General features: G+C 45.9%; 1 protein-coding gene across 2 annotated transcripts in view; it reads left to right on the forward strand.

Annotated features, from left to right (window-relative positions):
- Positions 1 to 19,859, forward strand: part of SVEP1 (sushi, von Willebrand factor type A, EGF and pentraxin domain containing 1) — a 1,097,507-nt gene that overhangs the window by 667,366 nt on the left and 410,282 nt on the right. For both annotated transcript variants that reach the window (XM_078676696.1, XM_078676697.1), the window contains exon 24: positions 4,047 to 4,248. In XM_078676696.1, the coding sequence (XP_078532822.1) occupies positions 4,047 to 4,248 (202 nt within the window). The remainder of the gene's footprint in view (positions 1 to 4,046; positions 4,249 to 19,859) is intronic.

The following is a 19,859-nucleotide window of genomic DNA, read 5'->3' on the forward strand; positions in this document are numbered from 1 at the left end:
GCATAGCCGCCGCTAATGAGGGGGTTCTGAATTCCTGGACTAGGTCCATCATGGTCCCAATATTTAAAAAAGGGGACCGCCAGGATGTGAAGTGCTATCGCCCCATCTCATTGCTGGACTCGCTTGGCAAGGTCGTGGGGAGAGTAATCTTGGAGCGACTTCAGCAATGGGCAGAGGAGAGAGGCATTATCTCTGACCTCCAATTCGGCTTTCGGGAGGGGTTTGCAACCGTAGAGCAGGCCCTGAATCTTAGCCTGATAGTGGGTAAATACACACAGGCTAAGGAGAATATGATCTACATGGTCTATGTAGACCTATCCGCAGCTTTTGATTGCGTCTCGCACTCAAAGCTAAGACAAATGGGAGTGGAACCCTCCCTCCTAGATTTTGTAAGAGAGCTTTATTCAGGAGCCTAGGCCAGAGTTCGTTTTGGAAAGAATGGTGAGCTGACGGCCCCGTTTAGAGTGGAGCGCGGAGTCAGGCAAGGTTGTGTCCTGGCCCCCTTCCTCTTCTCACTCTACACTAACGGTCTGGAGGGGGAGATGCTGAGGGGGGCCCAGGACCTCCCTCGTATAAAAAAGCGCCTGATTCCCGCCCTGCTCTATGCGGATGACGCCGTCATCCTCGCGCGTACTCCGCGCGAGCTACAGAGCTCCCTGAAGAGATACACGACATTCATGGGAGGCTTAGATCTACAGGTAAATGTCAAGAAAACGTTCGTCATGATAGCAGGTACCAAGAGAAAAGGAGTAAAAGAGATCTACCTCGATAAACAAAAACTAGAGGTTACTCCCCAGTATCCGTACCTTGGTATCATGATAGACGGACGATTGACATGGAAGCCAGCAGTAGAGTCAAGATGCCACCTATTTAAAAGATCAATAGCGGCTCTGATGAGTTTCTCTCAGAGATTGGGGAGAAGGGCTCCAGTGGAGTTATTGAAGATCTATAGTGCCAAATGTCAGACCATTGCCCTCTATGGAGCCGGGGTTTGGGGACACACGGACATCAGCTCCATTCAAGTAGCGGAAAATGCCTTTCTGAGATTTCTTTTAGTTACTCCCAGAGGCACTTCAACCTTTGCCTCACATTTGGAACTAGGAATTCCCTACCTGGAGGACTTGATCAAGATCCAACCGCTGATGCTGTGGCGGCGTATTTGGACATCTGCGAACAATGCCCTGTCCCAGTCCATCATAACAGATACAATGGCTCTTGACAAGTCTTCCAAGGTAAGATGGCTTTCCTATATTAGAAACTTTTTTAAAGATCTTGGCCTTGAGAAATATTATGCTCATCCAGAGACTATAGTCAACTTTCCGAAAAAAGCACTAAAACAACAAGCCCTCTGTCACCTAGAGACACTGAGACTGGCTTCGGAATTTCTGAAACATGCGGTTATTCATGCGAATATGGTCCAAATAACACACAGCATCCAGCCTTATCTAACACTGCCGGTGACGACATATGACAGAATGCTGTTGACCAGATTTAGGTTGGATACATTTTTTAGACTGGTTGCTTTCCCTATGAATAACGGATGGGTCTTAAGTTTTCCTTTTTGCCCCTGTGACGAGAAATCAACTCAGTCTAACTTACACGTTATTTTGTTTTGCAAATTCCATCATGCACACAGGAAAACCTGGCTACTGCCCACCTTGAGGAGTTGGGGCCTTAGACAATGCAGGCTGGCATTTCTTAGACTCCAAATGCTCGAATCTGAGTCTGTTTGCTACTTTGTTCTTAATTTCCTAAAATGTATCATGAAGCATAGGAAAAGACTATAAAAAGCATTGTACAAAAAGTATTACATAATTGTATCCTGAGGAAATGAAACGGATTGAAAATCCACTTTTTAACGTATTTTGTATGAACTTCTATTCTGCTTAGAAAATGTCAACTGTATTTTTTTAATGTTTCTTTTATGGTTTTTATCTTTGAAAAAAAAAACGAATAAAGAAGTTTATATATATTGATAAACTCTCAACTGGATACATACATCATTACGAGCAACTTGCTAGACTTTACTCAATTTGGTTTTGGTGCCGGCCACAGTACTGAGATCATGCTAATTAAAGCTACGGAAGAGATCTGGGTCTCCCTCGACCAGGGAGGCGGTGCCATGCTGATCCTGCTCGACCTATCAGCAGCCTTTGACACAGTAAATCATGGACTGCTGATGGAAAGTCTGAGGGGGGTCAGTGTGACTGACTGGGCCTGGGAACTTCTGAGCTCATTCCTAGCAGGACGAGTCCAATCTATTCAAATGGGTGTGCCCCCCCCCCCCTTATTTTCACTCCCTTGTGCAGTGCCCCCAGGATCTTTCCTCAGTTCCCTCCAATTCAATGTCTATTGCACTCCTTTGGGCGAACTTATTCGCTCCTTCGGTTTTACACTGACGATATATGCGGATGATACTCAAATAGTGGTATCCTTAGCTGCAAAGATTACAGGTGTAGCACAACGCTTCTGTGGCTGCATGAAGTCAGTTGAGCAATGGATGGGGAGCAACTGTCTTAAATTGAACTCCTCAAAAACTGAGGTACTGATGTTTGGCTCCCAGACATCCTTCTGGACGTCTTAATTGGTGGCCATCCGAGCTTGGCCCTCTTCCAATGCCAGTAAACTGTGTCAAGAACTTGGGAGTTCTGGTGAACAATAAACTGTCTTACTGTGAACAATTTGAGACAGTGTGGTCCGCCGCCTTTCTTGTCCAGAAAATGAGCAGGAAAATTCTTCCCTTCCTACCAGGGCACCTTCGAAAAACTGTGGTTTCCTCATTGGTGCTATCCAACATGGATTATTGTAATGGGCTTTATCTTAATGCTCATCAACAAGGTCCTAAACAAATTCCAGACCTTGCAAATCGCCACTTCCCTGCTTTTGTATAATGTCCCCAAAAATCACTGTGCTTCCTAAACTTATTACTCAACTTTATTGGCTACCTGTGAGACAGAGTCAGATTCAAGGCCCTTTGCACAGTTTTTAAAGCCCTAGATGAGACAGTCCCAGATTTGCTGAGGAAGAGCTTTTCCTGGTATGCACCAGGCTGTTCTCTTTGCTCGTTCTCTGCCAGACAACTTGTTATCCCCAGATTCGAATATGTTAGGTGGGGAGGCACACACTTTGTTCTAGGGGCATCCAAGGCCTGGAATGAACTTTCTATCTATATCAAATCCCACTCAAATATCTTGTCATTTAGAAAGGCATTGAAAACATGGCTCTTTCCTAAGGGTTAGATCTCTATTCCTCACCTGGTCTCATCTCTCAGCTAGTGCCAAGACGCCCCTTGGGGCAATCAAGCTCTTTATAAAATCTTTAACATAACATAACTCTACTTGACGGCACTCCACTCTACCCCACCCTACTTCACTCCACTCTACCGCCACTCTATGCCACTCCACGCTACAACACTCTATTCCACTCCATTCGGTGACACTCTTCTTCAATCAACGCCACTTGACCCTATGACACTTTACTCCACTAAACTCTATGAACCTGTACTCCACTCTGCTCCACTCTACGCCACTCCACTCTTTGACACTCTACTCTGCTCTATGTCCCTCAACTCAATTCTACATAACTCCACTGTATGACACTCTACTCCACTCCATGCCACTCCACTCTACAACACTCCACTCCACTCTACGACACTAATCCCCACTGTATAACACTCCGCTTCACTCCACTCTCCTCTATGCCACTAAGCGTTAGCCATGCTAAACAGCAGTCATGCTGGTGTACAGCATGCAGCCGTGGCCCGTGCAGGTAAGAGGGTTGGGTGGTGGTGCCGAATGGGGGATACCTCGTGGCTGTCTGTCGAATACCCCCCCGAATACGGCCCACCGGTCTTACCTGCACAGGCCGCTCCTGACAGCATGGCTAAAACATGCTTGTTTGTGATGATGCTGATAAAGGGAATTATGATGATTATAGCTAGCGAAGCCTTAGTATCAGCTGTTACACAGAGGCTGAGAAGGTATATTGCACATAGCATGTCAGATCTTTGATTACTTCTTGTTTTGTTTTGCATATGGTTGCAATAGGTCCTCACTGCGAAGAAGAAGTTAATGAATGCCTTTCAAACCCCTGTCTGAACAGTGGAGTTTGCGTGGATAAGAAAGGAAGCTTCCAGTGCCAATGTCAAATGGGTTTCACAGGGTCCAAATGTGAGAAAAACATTGATGACTGCCTCAGCAGGCCCTGTAAGAATGGAGCGCAGTGTATTGACGGCATCAACAGCTTCAGGTCTAAAAACACTACACCAAAAAAACTCACTTTTTCATTACTTTTTTTGTTTTGAATGTAATGGCATAGGCAATGAATTTGGTTACATATTTATGCTTTTTCATTATGCTAAATGTAAGATCAGAGTTAAGTGCATAAGTATTGAGTATTTTGGTATTGTTGAGATATATATAAAAATTTCAGATTCTACCAGTCTAATGTTTATTTTCTCACTACCTTTTTTATGTTACACAGTGGTGCCACCACTGTGCAGTTATAGTTAGTTCTGTGTTTCCAAAATTGTAGCATTTTTTATTTCGCTATTAACTTTGGCATGCTTTGATAAATCGTGACAAAACTTTCCCAAAAAAAGTTGACCTAACTAAGCTCCTTCCTCAAAGGTTTTGCACAGATCCGTCAAGCAAGGGTTAGGAAAAAAGTGGGGTTGGGCCAAAACATTGTCTTCCCATGTTAATTCACGTAGGAAACTTTTTCTGCAGCTACAGTAAAAAAACCTGAATGCAAAAACACCTAATTTGTAAAAAAGTTAGCACTTTACTTAGAAAGTATGCTTTTCATAATTTTGTATAAACCCATTCAACCATTTGCATGAAAATTGTGTTTAAAGAAATGCTCAGAGTGGGCTTGACTTGACTTTACTTAACTAAATTAAGAAGCACTACGTCTTCCTTGATGATTTCAGTTTCTACCTAGATGGCCCCAGAAAAATCAACACAACCGACCTCCTGGACATTATGAGCAACATCAGCCACAAGCAGCTTGTCACCAACCATACCCACATCTCAGGACACACGCTCAACCCTATATTTACATCCAGCAACAGTGTCCAGTAAAACCACATTTCACAGCTCACATGGGCTGACCACTACAACGTTCACTTCACCATCTCAGGACCTACCAACACTGGTACCATGCTCCCCAGCTCAACTTGCAGAAACTACAATTATGATATCAAAAGGCCAATGGAACAACACTCTCAACTCCCACCTCCCTGGCACAAAATACAACCCAGAACAGGCTGCGAAGAACTTCTCCCAGTGGATTACAGAATGCATCAACACAGTCGCCCTCACCAAGCCAGCCAAATCCAAAAGACCTGCCAAAAGAGTCAGCTGGTTCACTGCAGAACTGAAATCCATCAAATGCAACTGCTGGCAACTAGAAAGGAAGAGGCACACCAGCAAGGACACAGAAGACCATGCTACCTTCAAGACCGCGCTCAACCAGTACCACCGCTTCCTGAAAGAAACAAAGAAGAACGCCTACCAGACCACATAAAAGTCAGCACCAACCAAAGCATGGAGCTCTATGCCAACCCCACAGCCGTCGAGAACGACCTCACCTCCTCCCAAGAGCTGTGTGACACCCTGACAGACTTCTTCCAGGACAAGATCTCAGTCATCTGTGAAATCTGCAAACCCCAACCAAATGCCACCAATAGCATCAGCCTGCTCACACCCATGAACACAAACCCTGAACACCAGCTCACCCATTGGGACCCTTTCACAACTCAAGCCACAATCTCCATCATGAACTCTGTGCACATAGGTGCACCCATTGACCCATGCCCACACCATGTCTTCAAACTCAGAAGCAAGGCGATTGGCGACACTACTCCACTCTACGGCACTCTGCACCACTCCTTTCTATGGCACTCTGCACCACTCCATGCTATGCCAATTCACTCTATGCCACTCCCCGACACACTACTCCACTCTATGCCACTCCACAACACTCCACTCTATGACACTATTCTACTCTACGGCCACTCCACTCTATGCCACTCCACTCTACACCGCTCCACTCTACTCCACTCTTTGCCACTGTGCACCACTCATGAAAGTCCTGAACACCTCCATCACCTCGGCCTCTTTCCCTGAGGACTGAAAAACAAGCTGAAGTGAGGCCCCTCCCAAAAAAACCTGAAGAGCCAACAAACTAGCGGCCCATCTCCCTGCTCCTCTTTCCAGCAAAGATTCTCGAGTAGGCAATCAACCACCAACTCACCAAATGCCTGGAACACAACAACTTCCTGGACCCCTCTCAATCTGGATTCTGAACTAACCATAGAACCAAGGCAGGCCTGATCACAGCCACTGATGACATCAGAGCCCTCCTGGGGCATGGAGAAATGGCAGCCTTCATCAACCTGGACCTGTCAGCAGCCTTTGACACAGTCTCCCATCACATCTTTATCAACAAACTCCATCACTTCGCAATGCAGGGAAACACCCCCAAATGGATCGCTTAATAGCTTACCAGAAGGACCAGAAAACCAGTCTCAGACCATTCAGCTCAGAACCCAAGATATCATCTGCGGCATCCTCCAAGGATCGTCACTCAGCCCCACCCTCTTCAACACATGCTTGATCCCCCTGGCCAACACCGTCAGATCACAGGGACTCAACATCACCTCTTACGCTGATGATATCCAGCTCATCCTCTTGCTGTCAGAAGACCCCTCCACCACCAGAGCCAACTTCCACAGATGTAGGATGAACGTTGCCAATTGGATGACGGACAACTGTCTCATGCTCAAGACGGACAAGATGGAAGTCCTCATCTTTGGGAACAACACCTCACCTGGAACAACGCAAAGGTGTCCCTCTGAACTCGGCCCACGCCCTCCCCGACAGAACACTCCCGTAACTTCAGCATCATCATGGACAGCAAGCTATCTATGATTAAACAGGTTAACGCAATCTCATTTACCTGCTTCACACCCTATACAGGCTCAGCAAGATCTCAAGGTGGCTCCCGGGTGACACTGGAAGGACCCTCATGTAGGCTCTCATCACCAGCAGCCTGGACTATGCGAACACTCTCATATGTAGGAATCACCTAATGCCTCCAGATGAGACTACAGACAATACAAAACTTGGTGGCAAGACTCATCCTCAAAATTTCCGGATGGATTCTCATCACAACCCTCCTTAAGAAGCTGTTTTGACTCTTGATCCAGAAGAGATGCCAATTCAAGATGTTGACCCACACATACAAAGCCCTGCACATCGAGTGACCATCATGCACCAACAAATGCATGACCTTTCACCAACCAACCAGACACCTATGATCCGCCTCACTCTTCCACGCAAGCACCCTCTGGATCTGCCGAGCCAACAGCGAAGGACATGCATTCTCCCACCTTGCTGCCTAAGCCTGGAACAACCTTCCCCTTCACATCAGGACTGCCTTATCGCTCCAGCATTTCAGGAAAGTACTTAAGACATGTCTGCTCCAATAAACAGATCACCACAAAGCAGCTGGCAACTCAAGCCAGCGCCTTGAGACCCTCACGGGTGATTTACCATGCTTTATAAATCCTTGTTTGATTGATTGAAGTGTATCTGGAGAGTTGGTACGAAGAGAGTTCCACAGCTCTGTCATTCACAAAAAAAGGACGTTCTGATTGGCACAGTAGCTTTTTCACCCTTGGACTTTTATGGTACTGCTGTACCTATACCAGCATAGCGGTACTGAGGGATTTGATTGCCTGGCAGCAGCAAGAAACAAAATGTTGCAGCAACCATAACAGCATGTGGGGAATTTGTCCTATAAGGGGGCATGGTTGGGTCATGGACCCACCCGGACTCCCAGGGCCAAGTGGGGTAGTTTACAAAAATGTATATTCTAGATGAGGTTAATGTAGTACGAGCTCCTTGTATAGCAGTACCCAGCCTGCCCATTTTTAGGTCTCGCCCTGGCGATTACAGCTCGAAGCGCTGTCTCGCAGCGAGACCTATAGTCAAAGGCTGTGCTTACAATGAGACAAGAGATGGGCACGCGCAGAATCACGGAATCGGATCAGGTTGCACGCGTGAACACGCGCTCCTATTCCGGCATGCTGTTCAGTAACAAAGGATCAGGACGCGCGCACGCACACACACACAGACACGCGCACACACACACACACACAGACAGACACACTCACACATAGACACACGTGCGCACACACAGACACACACGCGCACACAGACACGCGCACACACATGCGCACACCACATCCCCCCACACATCCCCCCTCCCTCTCTCCCTCCCCTCCCTCCCTCCCTCCCCTCACTCACCGGGCTCTTTCCACGTATCCCTCTCTCCCTCGGCAGCAGGTCAGTCTCGGCAGCAGGCGGGGCTCTCCACGAGCACGGGAGCCCCGCTAGCTCACACACTCGCTTACTTCCGTCTGGCTTCACGGGCACAGGAGCACGGGGTAGGATCCCGTCTGCTTCCTGTCTTTTTGCAGCCCCGCCCCCATCCCAACACAGGTTGCCTGGCTTCCTGTCCAAGCTGGGCTGCGGCGGTGAGTTTTTTTTCTTACGTTTCCCTCTTTATCTCTTAGCCTTCTTTTCTACTCAGCCTTCTTTTATACTCATGTAGTCTCTCCGCTACTTGTCCCACCCTACTTTGTCTTGTTTTACCATTTAATTCTTTCCCCAAAACTTATGTTATTTAATGTCTTTCTTTTTATGATTTGACCAGTGTCTCGTTGGTTTTGAAATGTTTACTACATCGGAGTTCGCCTTACCGTTCAGCCCCTTACTTATCTTCTCTGACACATCTCTTTCGCTGATTTCTTTTCCTGCTGTCTTTTTTTCCCTTCTTTCTTCCCACCCTCAGGTGTCCATCACGTCACCCCCCCCAACTCATCTGTATCCTCTAATGCTGCAACTTCCTGCTTCAGCTCTGTCTTGGGCATTTCCTGCCACACACCCAAACAATGCCTACATCTCCCCTGCCCTTTCTTGCATTTATTTACTTCTCTGTGACTCTGGGTGCATCTGCTGTGGCCCTCCATGGTCCAAGAGAGCAGAGGGTAGGGGGGCAAGCCCGTGCCTTGGGCATCCATAGCTACCCTGTGTGTGCTGTCAGAGAGATGGGTGGTTGTCCTGCTTAGAGGAATTGTTTGAGAAACGTTATGTTTACGTGAACTTCAAAGACCTCCCGTGAAAAGGACTATTGATTTGGGGCATGATGAGTATTGAGCAGGCCAGGGTTTAATACCTATTTTTAAACCCTAAATTATTAGTCATATCACACGGATGGCATGTTGAGTGGAACAGCCAATGGGCTCCATTTTTAATTCAGTCTATAAGTAGTGGTGATTTTGGACTGCCTTGTAGTTTTTTCTCAGAACATGGCTTCCTTCAAATTCTAGCAATGATCAGAGGGGTGAACAGGGTGTGTCAGCACAATCCCCCACGTCTGCTTATTCCTGACATTTAACTAAAGGTTTTGACTGCATCAGTGATCAGCTATGACGCATTGGAGCACAGACTCTTGAGCAGTTGGAAGATAATGTAAACAATTTTGTTGGCCTTGCCATTTAAAGATATGAGGTTGTCCATCACCGAATGAGTCTCTGTGTTCATTAATAAAGTTAATTACAACTTCAAGGCAAGGACGTCAATATACCAATAAAGTGAGATTATCGGAGGCGAGTAAGACTCACAATAAGCACTGGTTGTTCAAGCTTCTGTGGTTAGTCTTGTGTTTCAGTGTTGGACCAGGTGGGCCAGCGTAATGCTCCATTTTCAGAATAACCATCGACTACGTAAGAGATGCGCATTTAGTTTAGCTGCATTTAAATGCAATTGTGAACAAATATCGCGAATATCTTTGCTGGAACGGTCTCCCTGGGCCCTAGATTGGACACTCCTGGTCTAGTGCGTGAGCTGAGGTGAGTGACACCTAATAAGCGCCTGGCCCTTTGCTCTGGTGCTCTGTACCTTTAAGTGATACCCTAGACTGGCGCCTTGGGTCACTTTACCACAGGGCCTCGTTCGGCCGGTGCCCATGTCATGCTTGGGTTTCACTTCTAATCTCCAGAACAGCTTAGAGAAAGATCTCCCGATAGACAGTTGGGGTTGTTTTACCGCTGGTATTTTTAGGATGTCAGATCTAGTATTGCTATCCTATGTGGACTGGGAGAGGGTGGGGGGCAGTGCTTTAACTGGACAGGTACTGTCCGGTACTGAGTACCTGCACTTCTAAAGTTCAATGTAAAGCACTGCAGTAGGGCCACAACATACTTAAACTGGGCCGCACTGTGTTATAGAATTGACTCGAACCCTCACCTTTCTTCCTGTTGTGGAATGGGTGGCAAGTTTACTGCTGTATATATATTTTTTTTTCGAGGCTATGCGTCTGTTAGAGAGCTAGGCGAAGTTCCCTGGGTCCCCACTGATGCTGGGAGACACCCCACGGGAGGGCCTGTTTTGTCCAGGCCGTGTGTGTATGTATGTGTATACATAAGAATTAAATTTTCGTAGGGGATGCCATTGATTTACAAATTGCCCTTTAAAAGCCTCCTGGAGTAAGTTTCTGTTTCGTTTAAATGATTAGTTCCATCTCTGTTATCAGATAATGACACGTTGTCATTGAAAAGGACAAAAGGCCGGTGAGTTTCCTGAAAGTCACCTCCCTGCGTGACTCGGTGACGCAGAACCTGCTTGCACCACATGGTCATATGACCTTTTTTTAGCAGGTTTACATTTTGTTTGATGAGTACAAGTTGCTGCGTCTTCTTAACGCCAGAATCACGAGTCACCTCAGCTTGTCCCCTCACTCTACCGCCCTCCCTCTACCACCCTCACTCTACCGCCCTAACTCTACCACCCTCACTCTACCGCCCTCAGTCTACCACTCTACCGCCCTCACTCTACAGCCCTCACTCTACCACTTTACTGCTCTCACTCTACCACTCTACGGCCATCACGCCCTCACTCTACCGCCCTCACTCTACCACTGTACCACCCTCACGCCCTCACTCTACTGCACTCCCTCTACAACTCTACCGCCCTCACATCCCCACTCTACCGCCCTCACTCTACTGCCCTCACTCTACCACTCTACCGCCCTCACTCTACCAATCTACCACCCTCCCTCTACCGCCCTTACTCTACCGCCCTCACTCCACCACTCTACCGCCCTCACTCTACTGCCCTCACTCTACCGCCCTCACTCTACCGCCCTCACTCACTCTACCGCCCTCACTTACTCTATCGCCCTCACTTACTCTATCGCCCTCACTCGCTCTATCGCCCTCACTCACTCTATCGCCCCGCCCTCACTCTATCGCCCTCACTATATCTATGTATCTAACGCCCTCCTTCACTCTATCTATCTATCTATCTATCTATCTATCTATCTATCTATCTATCACCCTCCCTCCCTCCCTCTATCTATCTATCGCCCTCCCTCTATTTATCTATCGCCCTCCCTCACTCTATCTATCGCCTTCACTCTATCGCCCTCCCTCTATTTATCGCACTCCCTCTATCTATTGCCCTCTCTCTATCTATCTTTCGCCCTCCCTCTATCTATCTATCACACTCACTCTATCTATTGCATCACCACAGCATCACTCAGCACCACCACAGCATCACTCAGGGGCACAACAACATCAGTATGCGTTATCACAGCATCACTGAACGCTACAGCATCACTCGTCGCCACCACAACATCACTCAGCACCACCACAGCATCAATCTGTGCAAACATTCAACAACAACTGGTTCAAATATGTTCTCTCAATGTTTCAAGCTTTATTACAAATGTCACAAAAAGATGTTAATATTTCAGTTCTGTTCTTGGATTTTCGTCACAATAAAATACACTGAACATAATCTTCACAAAACTTATTTACAAAAGTTTAAGCTATTGCCATTATAAATTACAATAACTTTTATTTAAGTATTAATTATTTTAAAAAAATTAAAAGCCATTGTTATTTGTAATATCAATACATCTAAGTCACGTAAATACAACACATATTGCATTACAAATGCTATAGGTGTCACATTTGCGAAAGTTAAAACTATTGGAATTGTAACTGACAAAGCTATTAATTTAGCTATTTTCAAAACCAACACATAAATACAAAATTTGTCATTTACAATACCAATAGCTCAAACTTTCCTAATGCGAGATCTATTGCATTGCAAATGCTTGTTTTGATTATATTTTTAGTACCACAGTACCACTGAAATTAATAAAAAGAAGGAAATAATCAACATAAAATAAAACAACCAGACAGTGAGATGTAGGGGAGGACACAAACAATGTAGAACCAGTGGGATCGGCAAGGGCAGCACAACAGAGAGCAAAGTGCATGAGAAAGGAACTGCTCAACAAGCTGATCACGGAGGACATGAGAAAGTAGTCAGGGGCCGCACAACGGACCATGTAAGGTTGGAAGAAGGGGCACAGACAGCAAGCTAAATTCAAAGGGTAAAGGACTGCGGGCAGGGGCAGAACAACAGACAACAGACAGCAGGAGGGAGAGGCAGGGATATGAAGCTGATCTCAGAAGGCAGGCAGGGGGGCAAGACAGTGGACCATGGAAGGCAGAAGGGAGGGTTAGGGGCCTCACGCTGACCATGGATAGCTGGAGGTAGGTGCCAGGGCAAGGAAAGGGGCTACAAACTGACCACAGAGGGCAGGGGAGGGCAGTCACTTGAAACTGACTGAAAAACCAAAGGTTAAAGTGATGTAGTAGTTCTATTAAAAGTATGTTATAAGATCTTAGTTTATGTTAGAATTACTGAAAACACACAAAGTTAAAATGAGTTTAAAACCATTGTTTTAAAAACAAAAAGTCACTGAAATGTGCCAATTATAGTTCAGTGAGGCAACTATAACATGTACCTTCACCATGCACTGCTTATGATATCACATATTACATCACTACTGACATGTTAAATTACATAGTTGGTGACATCACTGATGACATCACCCATGAATGTGACAGTTTGCTGTACTGGTTCACAGAACTCTGTGAGTTAGGGGTCCAGATATAAATTAATAATACTTTTTGTAAACTTTAATATCTAAAAAAACGTAATTGATTTACATCTTTAAATACAATTCAACTTTCATGCCAAGCTTGGTTTAGCATTTTTTACTGTATAGGAGAGCAAATTCCAATGAGAGTAAATTTGGGGAAAGTTATTTTATTCACACACCGTATTTGTGACGGGTGTGTGCAAAACTTGCCATGCTTAATCCTAAACTGGAAGAACTTTAAAAAAGGTTTCATGCAAAGTTGTCAAAAGGCACCAAAGCTTTATATAGTATGGAGGGCCTAATTTAGATTTTGCTGGACAGGTACTCTGTCACTAATGGATATCCTGTCTGCCTTATTACAAGTGCATTGGGAAATAATGAACTTGAAGGAAGGTGGACGTGAGATCCGTCACGATTGTGACAGAGTACCCATCTGCCAAACTCTAAATCAGGTGCAGAGTCCTTGGGTTCTTCTTAAGGGCAAGGTTAAGTAGCTGACCATTCCATCAAAATAGTATAGTCCAGCCTCCTTGCAGCTACTTGTCTCTTACTACAAACAATGTATGAGTGTTATACCTTTAGTAAGAAATCTGCTCACCTAGCCATCTCCTAATGAACCAGTCTTTTTCAAAGAAAAGAATTCGATAATTTCTTGCTTGCCTCCTAAACAGACCGGGACACTGTTACAGGGAATATTCAGTTGGTCATTATGAAAATTTGTACCTCACTCAGTGTTGCCCTGTGGGAGACATTTGGGCAAGTTCAGATAATTTTTATATTTCAAGAACACTCTGGTAGCTAGTCTCTTACGATTTCCGATATTTTCAAATGTTGCCAAAGGGAAACGTGTGGTATACAGACTACAACAATGTATGAAGTTAGCAATGGTACATACATCTGTGTTGATTATCTGTATGATGATTGACATGCACACCTGCTCTGAGTGCCCCACCTGCAGTGATATCTGGATCCTTGGTACTGATATTGTGTTGTGGACGATCACAGATCATGTATGTGCTCCATGACCTATGACTGTCTCAAGGATTGAAGTCTTATTAGACTCGGATGGCAGCACAAAGTGTTATTCTGGTAGTAGTAAAGGGTTACTGCACTTACCTGGAATTAAATAGCATGAGTGCGGTGGAGAAATTATACTGCTTTCTCCATAGTGATCAATAGACTGAACAGGCCTATTTAGCAATGTGACTGGAGTGAGGCCTATCAAATGTAATCAATTAGCGGCATTCTTTGAAAATAAAATATTAAACATCTTACAATCTCTACCGCAAAAGTCCTATACCTCTGTTCCTGCGGATCTCACCGCCACAACTTCTGGCCCCTCTCTGGATTCCTTTGCCTTGATATCCAGAGAAGACTTCCAAACTGCTTTGTCCGCCATGAAGAGTGGATCCCCCAATGATCCGGCACCCATGTATATTCTACAGCATGTGGGACCGACCATCTCCCCCTTGGCTACCGATCTCATTAATGCTTTGTTTGATCAAGGGGTGGTCCCCCTGGCTGGAAGCAGGCAGTAGTAAAGGCGCTACTAAAAAAAACAGAACTTGACCCCCTAGATTTTGCCAACCTCCGACCAATTTCCCTTTTGCCAGGACTTAGCAAGATCGCAGAGAAAATTGCTAATCAGCAACTCTCCGCTTTCCTGGAAACCAATAGGCTGCTTCGCACTTCTCAAACTGGTTTCCGCCCTGGCCAGGGCACTGAGACCGCTCTATTAGCAGTGGTTGAGGAGGCAAGGTGCATCTTGGATTCGGGAGGATCGGCCATCCTGATCCTCCCGGATCTAAGTGCAGCATTTGATACTGTTGACTATAAGATCTTAGTCCAGCGCCTCTTCAATCTAGGGGTAAGGGGCACAGCATTGCTGTGGCTTACATCCTTTCTGAAGAACAGAACTTTCCAGGTCTGGGAAGGAAGCACGCGTTCTAAGCCATTTTCCCTCCAGTGTGGGGTGCCTCAGGGCTCATCACTGAGCCCCACTTTATTTAACATTTATATGGCCCCCCTGGAGGATGTGGTCGCTCCCTATGGGATTAAAGTCGTTATGTATGCAGACAACACCCAATTGGTCGTCTCGCTATCCCTGGAGAAGGGTAACTCAGAAAACCTGCACAACTGCCTTTCCGAAATCTACGCATGGATGTGTGACTCTCGACTCAAATTGAACGGCACAAAGACAGAACTCATGCTTCTGAGCCAGCAAATGACATCTCTTCCTACCTCCATCTGGCCTTTGTGCCTGGGGGATCTCCCTACACCGAAGAAGGAACTTAAAAGTCTAGGGGTGTGGCTTGAGCAGGGCCTCTCCCTTAAGACACAGGCCAAAAAGACTGCTGGCACCTGTGTGGGCTTACTCCGTTCAGCCCGTAAGATTCTCCCCCTTCTTCCGGCACAATCTAGAAAGTTGCTTATTCAGGGTCTAATCTTATCTAGATTAGATTATAGCAATGCCCTCTTTCTGACCGCTCCAGAATCAACTATCAACATCCTTCAGCGTGTCCAGAACTCAGCGGCCAGGCTGCTGATAGGCACCCCCCGGAGATCTTCGGCTAAACCGGCACTCAAGGCCCTACACTGGTTGCCAGTCCGGGAAAGGATCAAATTTAAGTCCTTGTGTATCACCCATAAATCCCTTCAGGGTAAAGAGCCCCCTATTCTTGGAAACATGCTCTATCCCTACAAGGTTACCAGGACTCTGCGCTCCTCCCATGGTAACTTGGCCACAGTTCAAAGAGTTAGGAAGGCCCGAACTGGAGGACACCGCTTTTCGGTCAATGCCGCGACCCTGTGGAACTCCCTTCCGATTAGTCTTCGATCCGAACCGAGCTATTTGAAATTTCGCAAACTCCTGAAAACGCTCTTGTTCCCACAGGATCCATAATAAAACCTTAGGCCCCCCCCCCAGTTCCCCTCGGTTTTCCTCTGTACTCCAGCGCTGGGACGCTTCCGGGCAGCCATGCGCTTTATAAATGTTTTTTTCTTTTCATTAATTTCACTCATCTACATCTAACCGCTGCAGTGTAGCTAACTCACATCATCATGTTAATATGCAGCCCTGTGCACTGCGATTATGATTGCATATGTGTGCTGTAATGTATGAGTACCTGTCTGTGGTACAATACTTGGAGCTGTGTTGGTTCCATATAGAAAGTTGAGGGCCTTGGAAAGTCATAGGAGGTGGAGGGGTCATCCCAGCCTGTGTGATTACCTGCATTCCTGAGAGCTGGGTAGTATACATGCACTGGAGGAATGGAGAGCCAGGATCACTTGTGCACTTCAAAAGGGTTCTTTGAATTTGAAAAAGGTCACTGGTCAGTGGGGCCTGGGCATATCTCATGAAGGAGATAGTACTGATAAGAGAATCATAAAGAGTACAGCTGGGAGCATTTGTAACATTCTGATAGACATATATCAGTGAGGCTAACATTCAGCTGTGATCCCCCAGTCACTTTCAGGATCTGTGTTGTGAACCTGTCAAGTTTGGAGTCACTCCTGCTGAGACATACTGCTTTCTGGACAACAAACAGGAAAGAGTAGTGGGCACTTGAAAGGGGCAACCCCACAACACAAATTTCAAAGTCTAAGGGCCCGATTCACAGAATTAACTTAAGACAAAATCCTAAACTCACTACTTTTGGTATTCACAGAATGCACTTACTACTTTTGGTATTAACAGAATGCACTTACTACTTTTGGTATTCACAGAATGGATTTACGACTACTAACTTTACGTCCGCACTCGGGCCAGAGATTCCGTCCCGGAGGTGGAGCTTCCGGCCCGGAGGCGGAGCTTCCGCCCGGAGGCGGAGCTTCCAGCCCGGAGGTGGAGATTTCCGCCATGACTAAATCTCCACCAACGGCCAGAATCTCCACCTCCGGGCCGGAAGCTCCGACTCCAAGCCGGAAACTCCACCTCCAGGCCAGAAGCTCCGCCTCTGAGTCGGAATCGCCGGCCCGAGTGCGCATGTAAACTTAGTAGTCGTAAATCCATTCTGTGAATACCAAAAGTAGTAAGTGCATTCTGTGAATACCAAAAGTAGTAAGTGCATTCTGTGAATACCAAAAGTAGTAAGTTTAGGATTTTATCTTAAGTTAATTCTGTGAATCGGTCCCCATGACACTAAATCACATCTGTGCCTCGAAACTGATTTTAAAAAGAGAAGCTGGAGCCTCCCAAACTTGTTAAACTGTAGATGTATATCAACATGAAGAATCTCAGCACAATTTCTGATTGCTATGGCCAGGTGGAGGCCGCTGTGAAGAATAAGGGCCATCGCTCTAGTGCAGTGATGTGACTGAACAGAGCCAACGCCCTGTTCAGTGTTGTGACATGGAGGGGCTGTCGCCCTGTGTGTCATTGTTTGTGGTTCCCTTTATGCCAGGTGGGGGCTGCCATGAAGAGAGCGTGCCATCGCCGTGGAGCAGTGTGCGAGAATGAAGCATGGTGTGTTGCAGACCATAGAAGCAGAGTATCAACTTAATCACAAAACACAGATTAAGTTGATACTCTGCTTATATGGGTTGCAACCCTCTGTGCTTCTTTCTCGTACGCTGGTCCAGGGCAATGGCCCTCTCTCTTCATGGAAGCTCCCACCTGGCATATGGGGAACACAAACAATGGCACACAAGGCGACTGTTCATCTAAATTACAACACTGCACTGGGTGAAGTTTCTGTTCTGTCACAGCAAGACCAGCAACTCAGGAAGACTTGCTGCATGGAGGACCACTGTGGACACCAACTACCTTGCCAGCAGCATCCAGGCTTCTCTTCATTGCTAGGCCGCTGGCACACACTTGGGTCTTTCATGCCACAACTTCAATGTGAGTGGGCAAGATTGATTACCAGACCTCTGGGGGAACTTGCTCGGATTGCAGTGCTATGGAGAGGAGATACTTTAACTTTTCAAAACGCATAATGGAACTTCTAAGACTTGTAGTCAATAGCGGGATCTAGCCTGAATGTTGCCTTATTTAAATGGGGAGTAACCAAATTCCTTAGACAAGGAAGTGGCACTCAGGATCTTACTCGTATGATGCTAGAGTGCTAGCCTTACAAAAACTCTGTATATTATTTGTGATGTAGACCTTGCACCTACTTTCCCTCCAAGAAGCCTATGGCTGCTCGACCTATGCTACCACTGAGAGCCAAGCAATAAAGGGGAACATGGCCCAGTGGTCACAGCCCTTAGTAGGTCTTTCTCTTGGTCATCAGGATTAAAAGTCCTCTAGTCCCACAGTTGAACCCAGTTGCTCCTGCTTGCCCTATGGACCCCTGAAAAGGGTTCTGACAATCTGCCATTTACCTTTATTTCTCAGTGGACCTTTCGTTTAAGGAGAAACAACATACTGAATTTGGAGAAAATAGTAAAAAAACAAATTACATTCCCAAATGAACTGAGGTCACAACCAAAACCTAAAGAGTCTTGGCTTTCATTTAACTGAACTACAAGATACCCGATAGCCAATGTATGTGGGCACCAGACACATTTTAATGTGACCAGTTAACCAGGCATCAAGTAACCAGTCTTACCGTAGGTGTAAAGAGTAGGTGTGCTGAAAATGTGCTAACACCAAAAGTTACATTCTCTAAACTGGCTAGAAGTGCTGTTGAGAGCTCTCACAGGATCTGTGACACACACTGCACTCAACAGTTGGATTTGAGAAACTAAGATTTAGGATAGGGTCCAACCTTGACTTCACACTATAATATCTGAGAATCTTTAACAGTTTTACAGAATAAGGCCTATCCGCTGTAGCCAAAATGGCATTGGTCAGGGATCTACTGTGAAGAGTAAAACCTTCAGTGTCAGTACAGTGAGCTATTGACCTCTCCCAATTTCCAAGATGGTAAGAGAGTGACTCAGGACTGGGCCAATTCAACACATTTGGAGTCACAGTGGACGCCCTTGCAACACCTCAGGCTTCTTGTTTATGTTGATTTTGTTAGTCAGATCTGGACATCGAACTGCAGACCCTTGTGCCTCATGTGCTGATAGTCACAAATGCCATCCCACAAGGTCTTGCTCTTATTTCTCCTCTAGGTGCATTTTTCTCCCCCACACTGGGCTGTATATCTTTATCCTCTTCCGGAACAGTCAGCAGGAGCCATGCTCGTTCGGAGCCATATTCTGACAAATGTATCTTTGAGTTTGTACACCTAGCTGTTTCTTGGTTTCTATCAAAGTGCAGATATTGGTTCAATTAAAGTAATATTGTCACTATTTTGAGGGAATGTATCATGGAGTCAGGATGAACACAACTACAATTTTTTAGTAAAAGCTCTTGCACAGTGCGTTTTCAAAGGCTCCCTTTCTGGAGCTTCCCACCAAATGGGTGTGTGGATCCATAGAGATGCCAAGCAGCGATGCCTGGCCAAAGCTCTCCATTGCTAGGCAAATGGCAGTACAACAGAGAGGGACAGCTCGCTTAGGGCCTGATTCAGATCTTGGCAGACGGGTTACTTCATCACAACGGTGAACGATATCCAAAATATTAAATCCCTAAGGATAAAATGGGCTTTATATTTGGTAGACAGGATATCAGTCACTGTGGTCATGGAGTAACCCATCTGCCAATATCTAACTCAGGTCCTTTGTTTTGAGGGGCAGATACTCTGACAGTGCAGGATGTGAATTTTGATTCTGCTGCCCTCCACATATTGAAGGAAGTTCTGGGGAAGTGTTTGAGTGACAAAAGTAGTTATGATACCATGTTCACAAGAAGGACAAGGTCAACCTGGATGTGAGCTGCTGTTTTGGACAATAGTCACAGTATCCTTAACTGGACAATTTTTACCCTTCGATTGGATGAT

This window comes from Lissotriton helveticus, chromosome 2_1 (genome assembly GCF_964261635.1).
Source record: "Lissotriton helveticus chromosome 2_1, aLisHel1.1, whole genome shotgun sequence".
In the NCBI taxonomy this organism is placed as follows: Eukaryota; Metazoa; Chordata; class Amphibia; order Caudata; family Salamandridae; genus Lissotriton; species Lissotriton helveticus.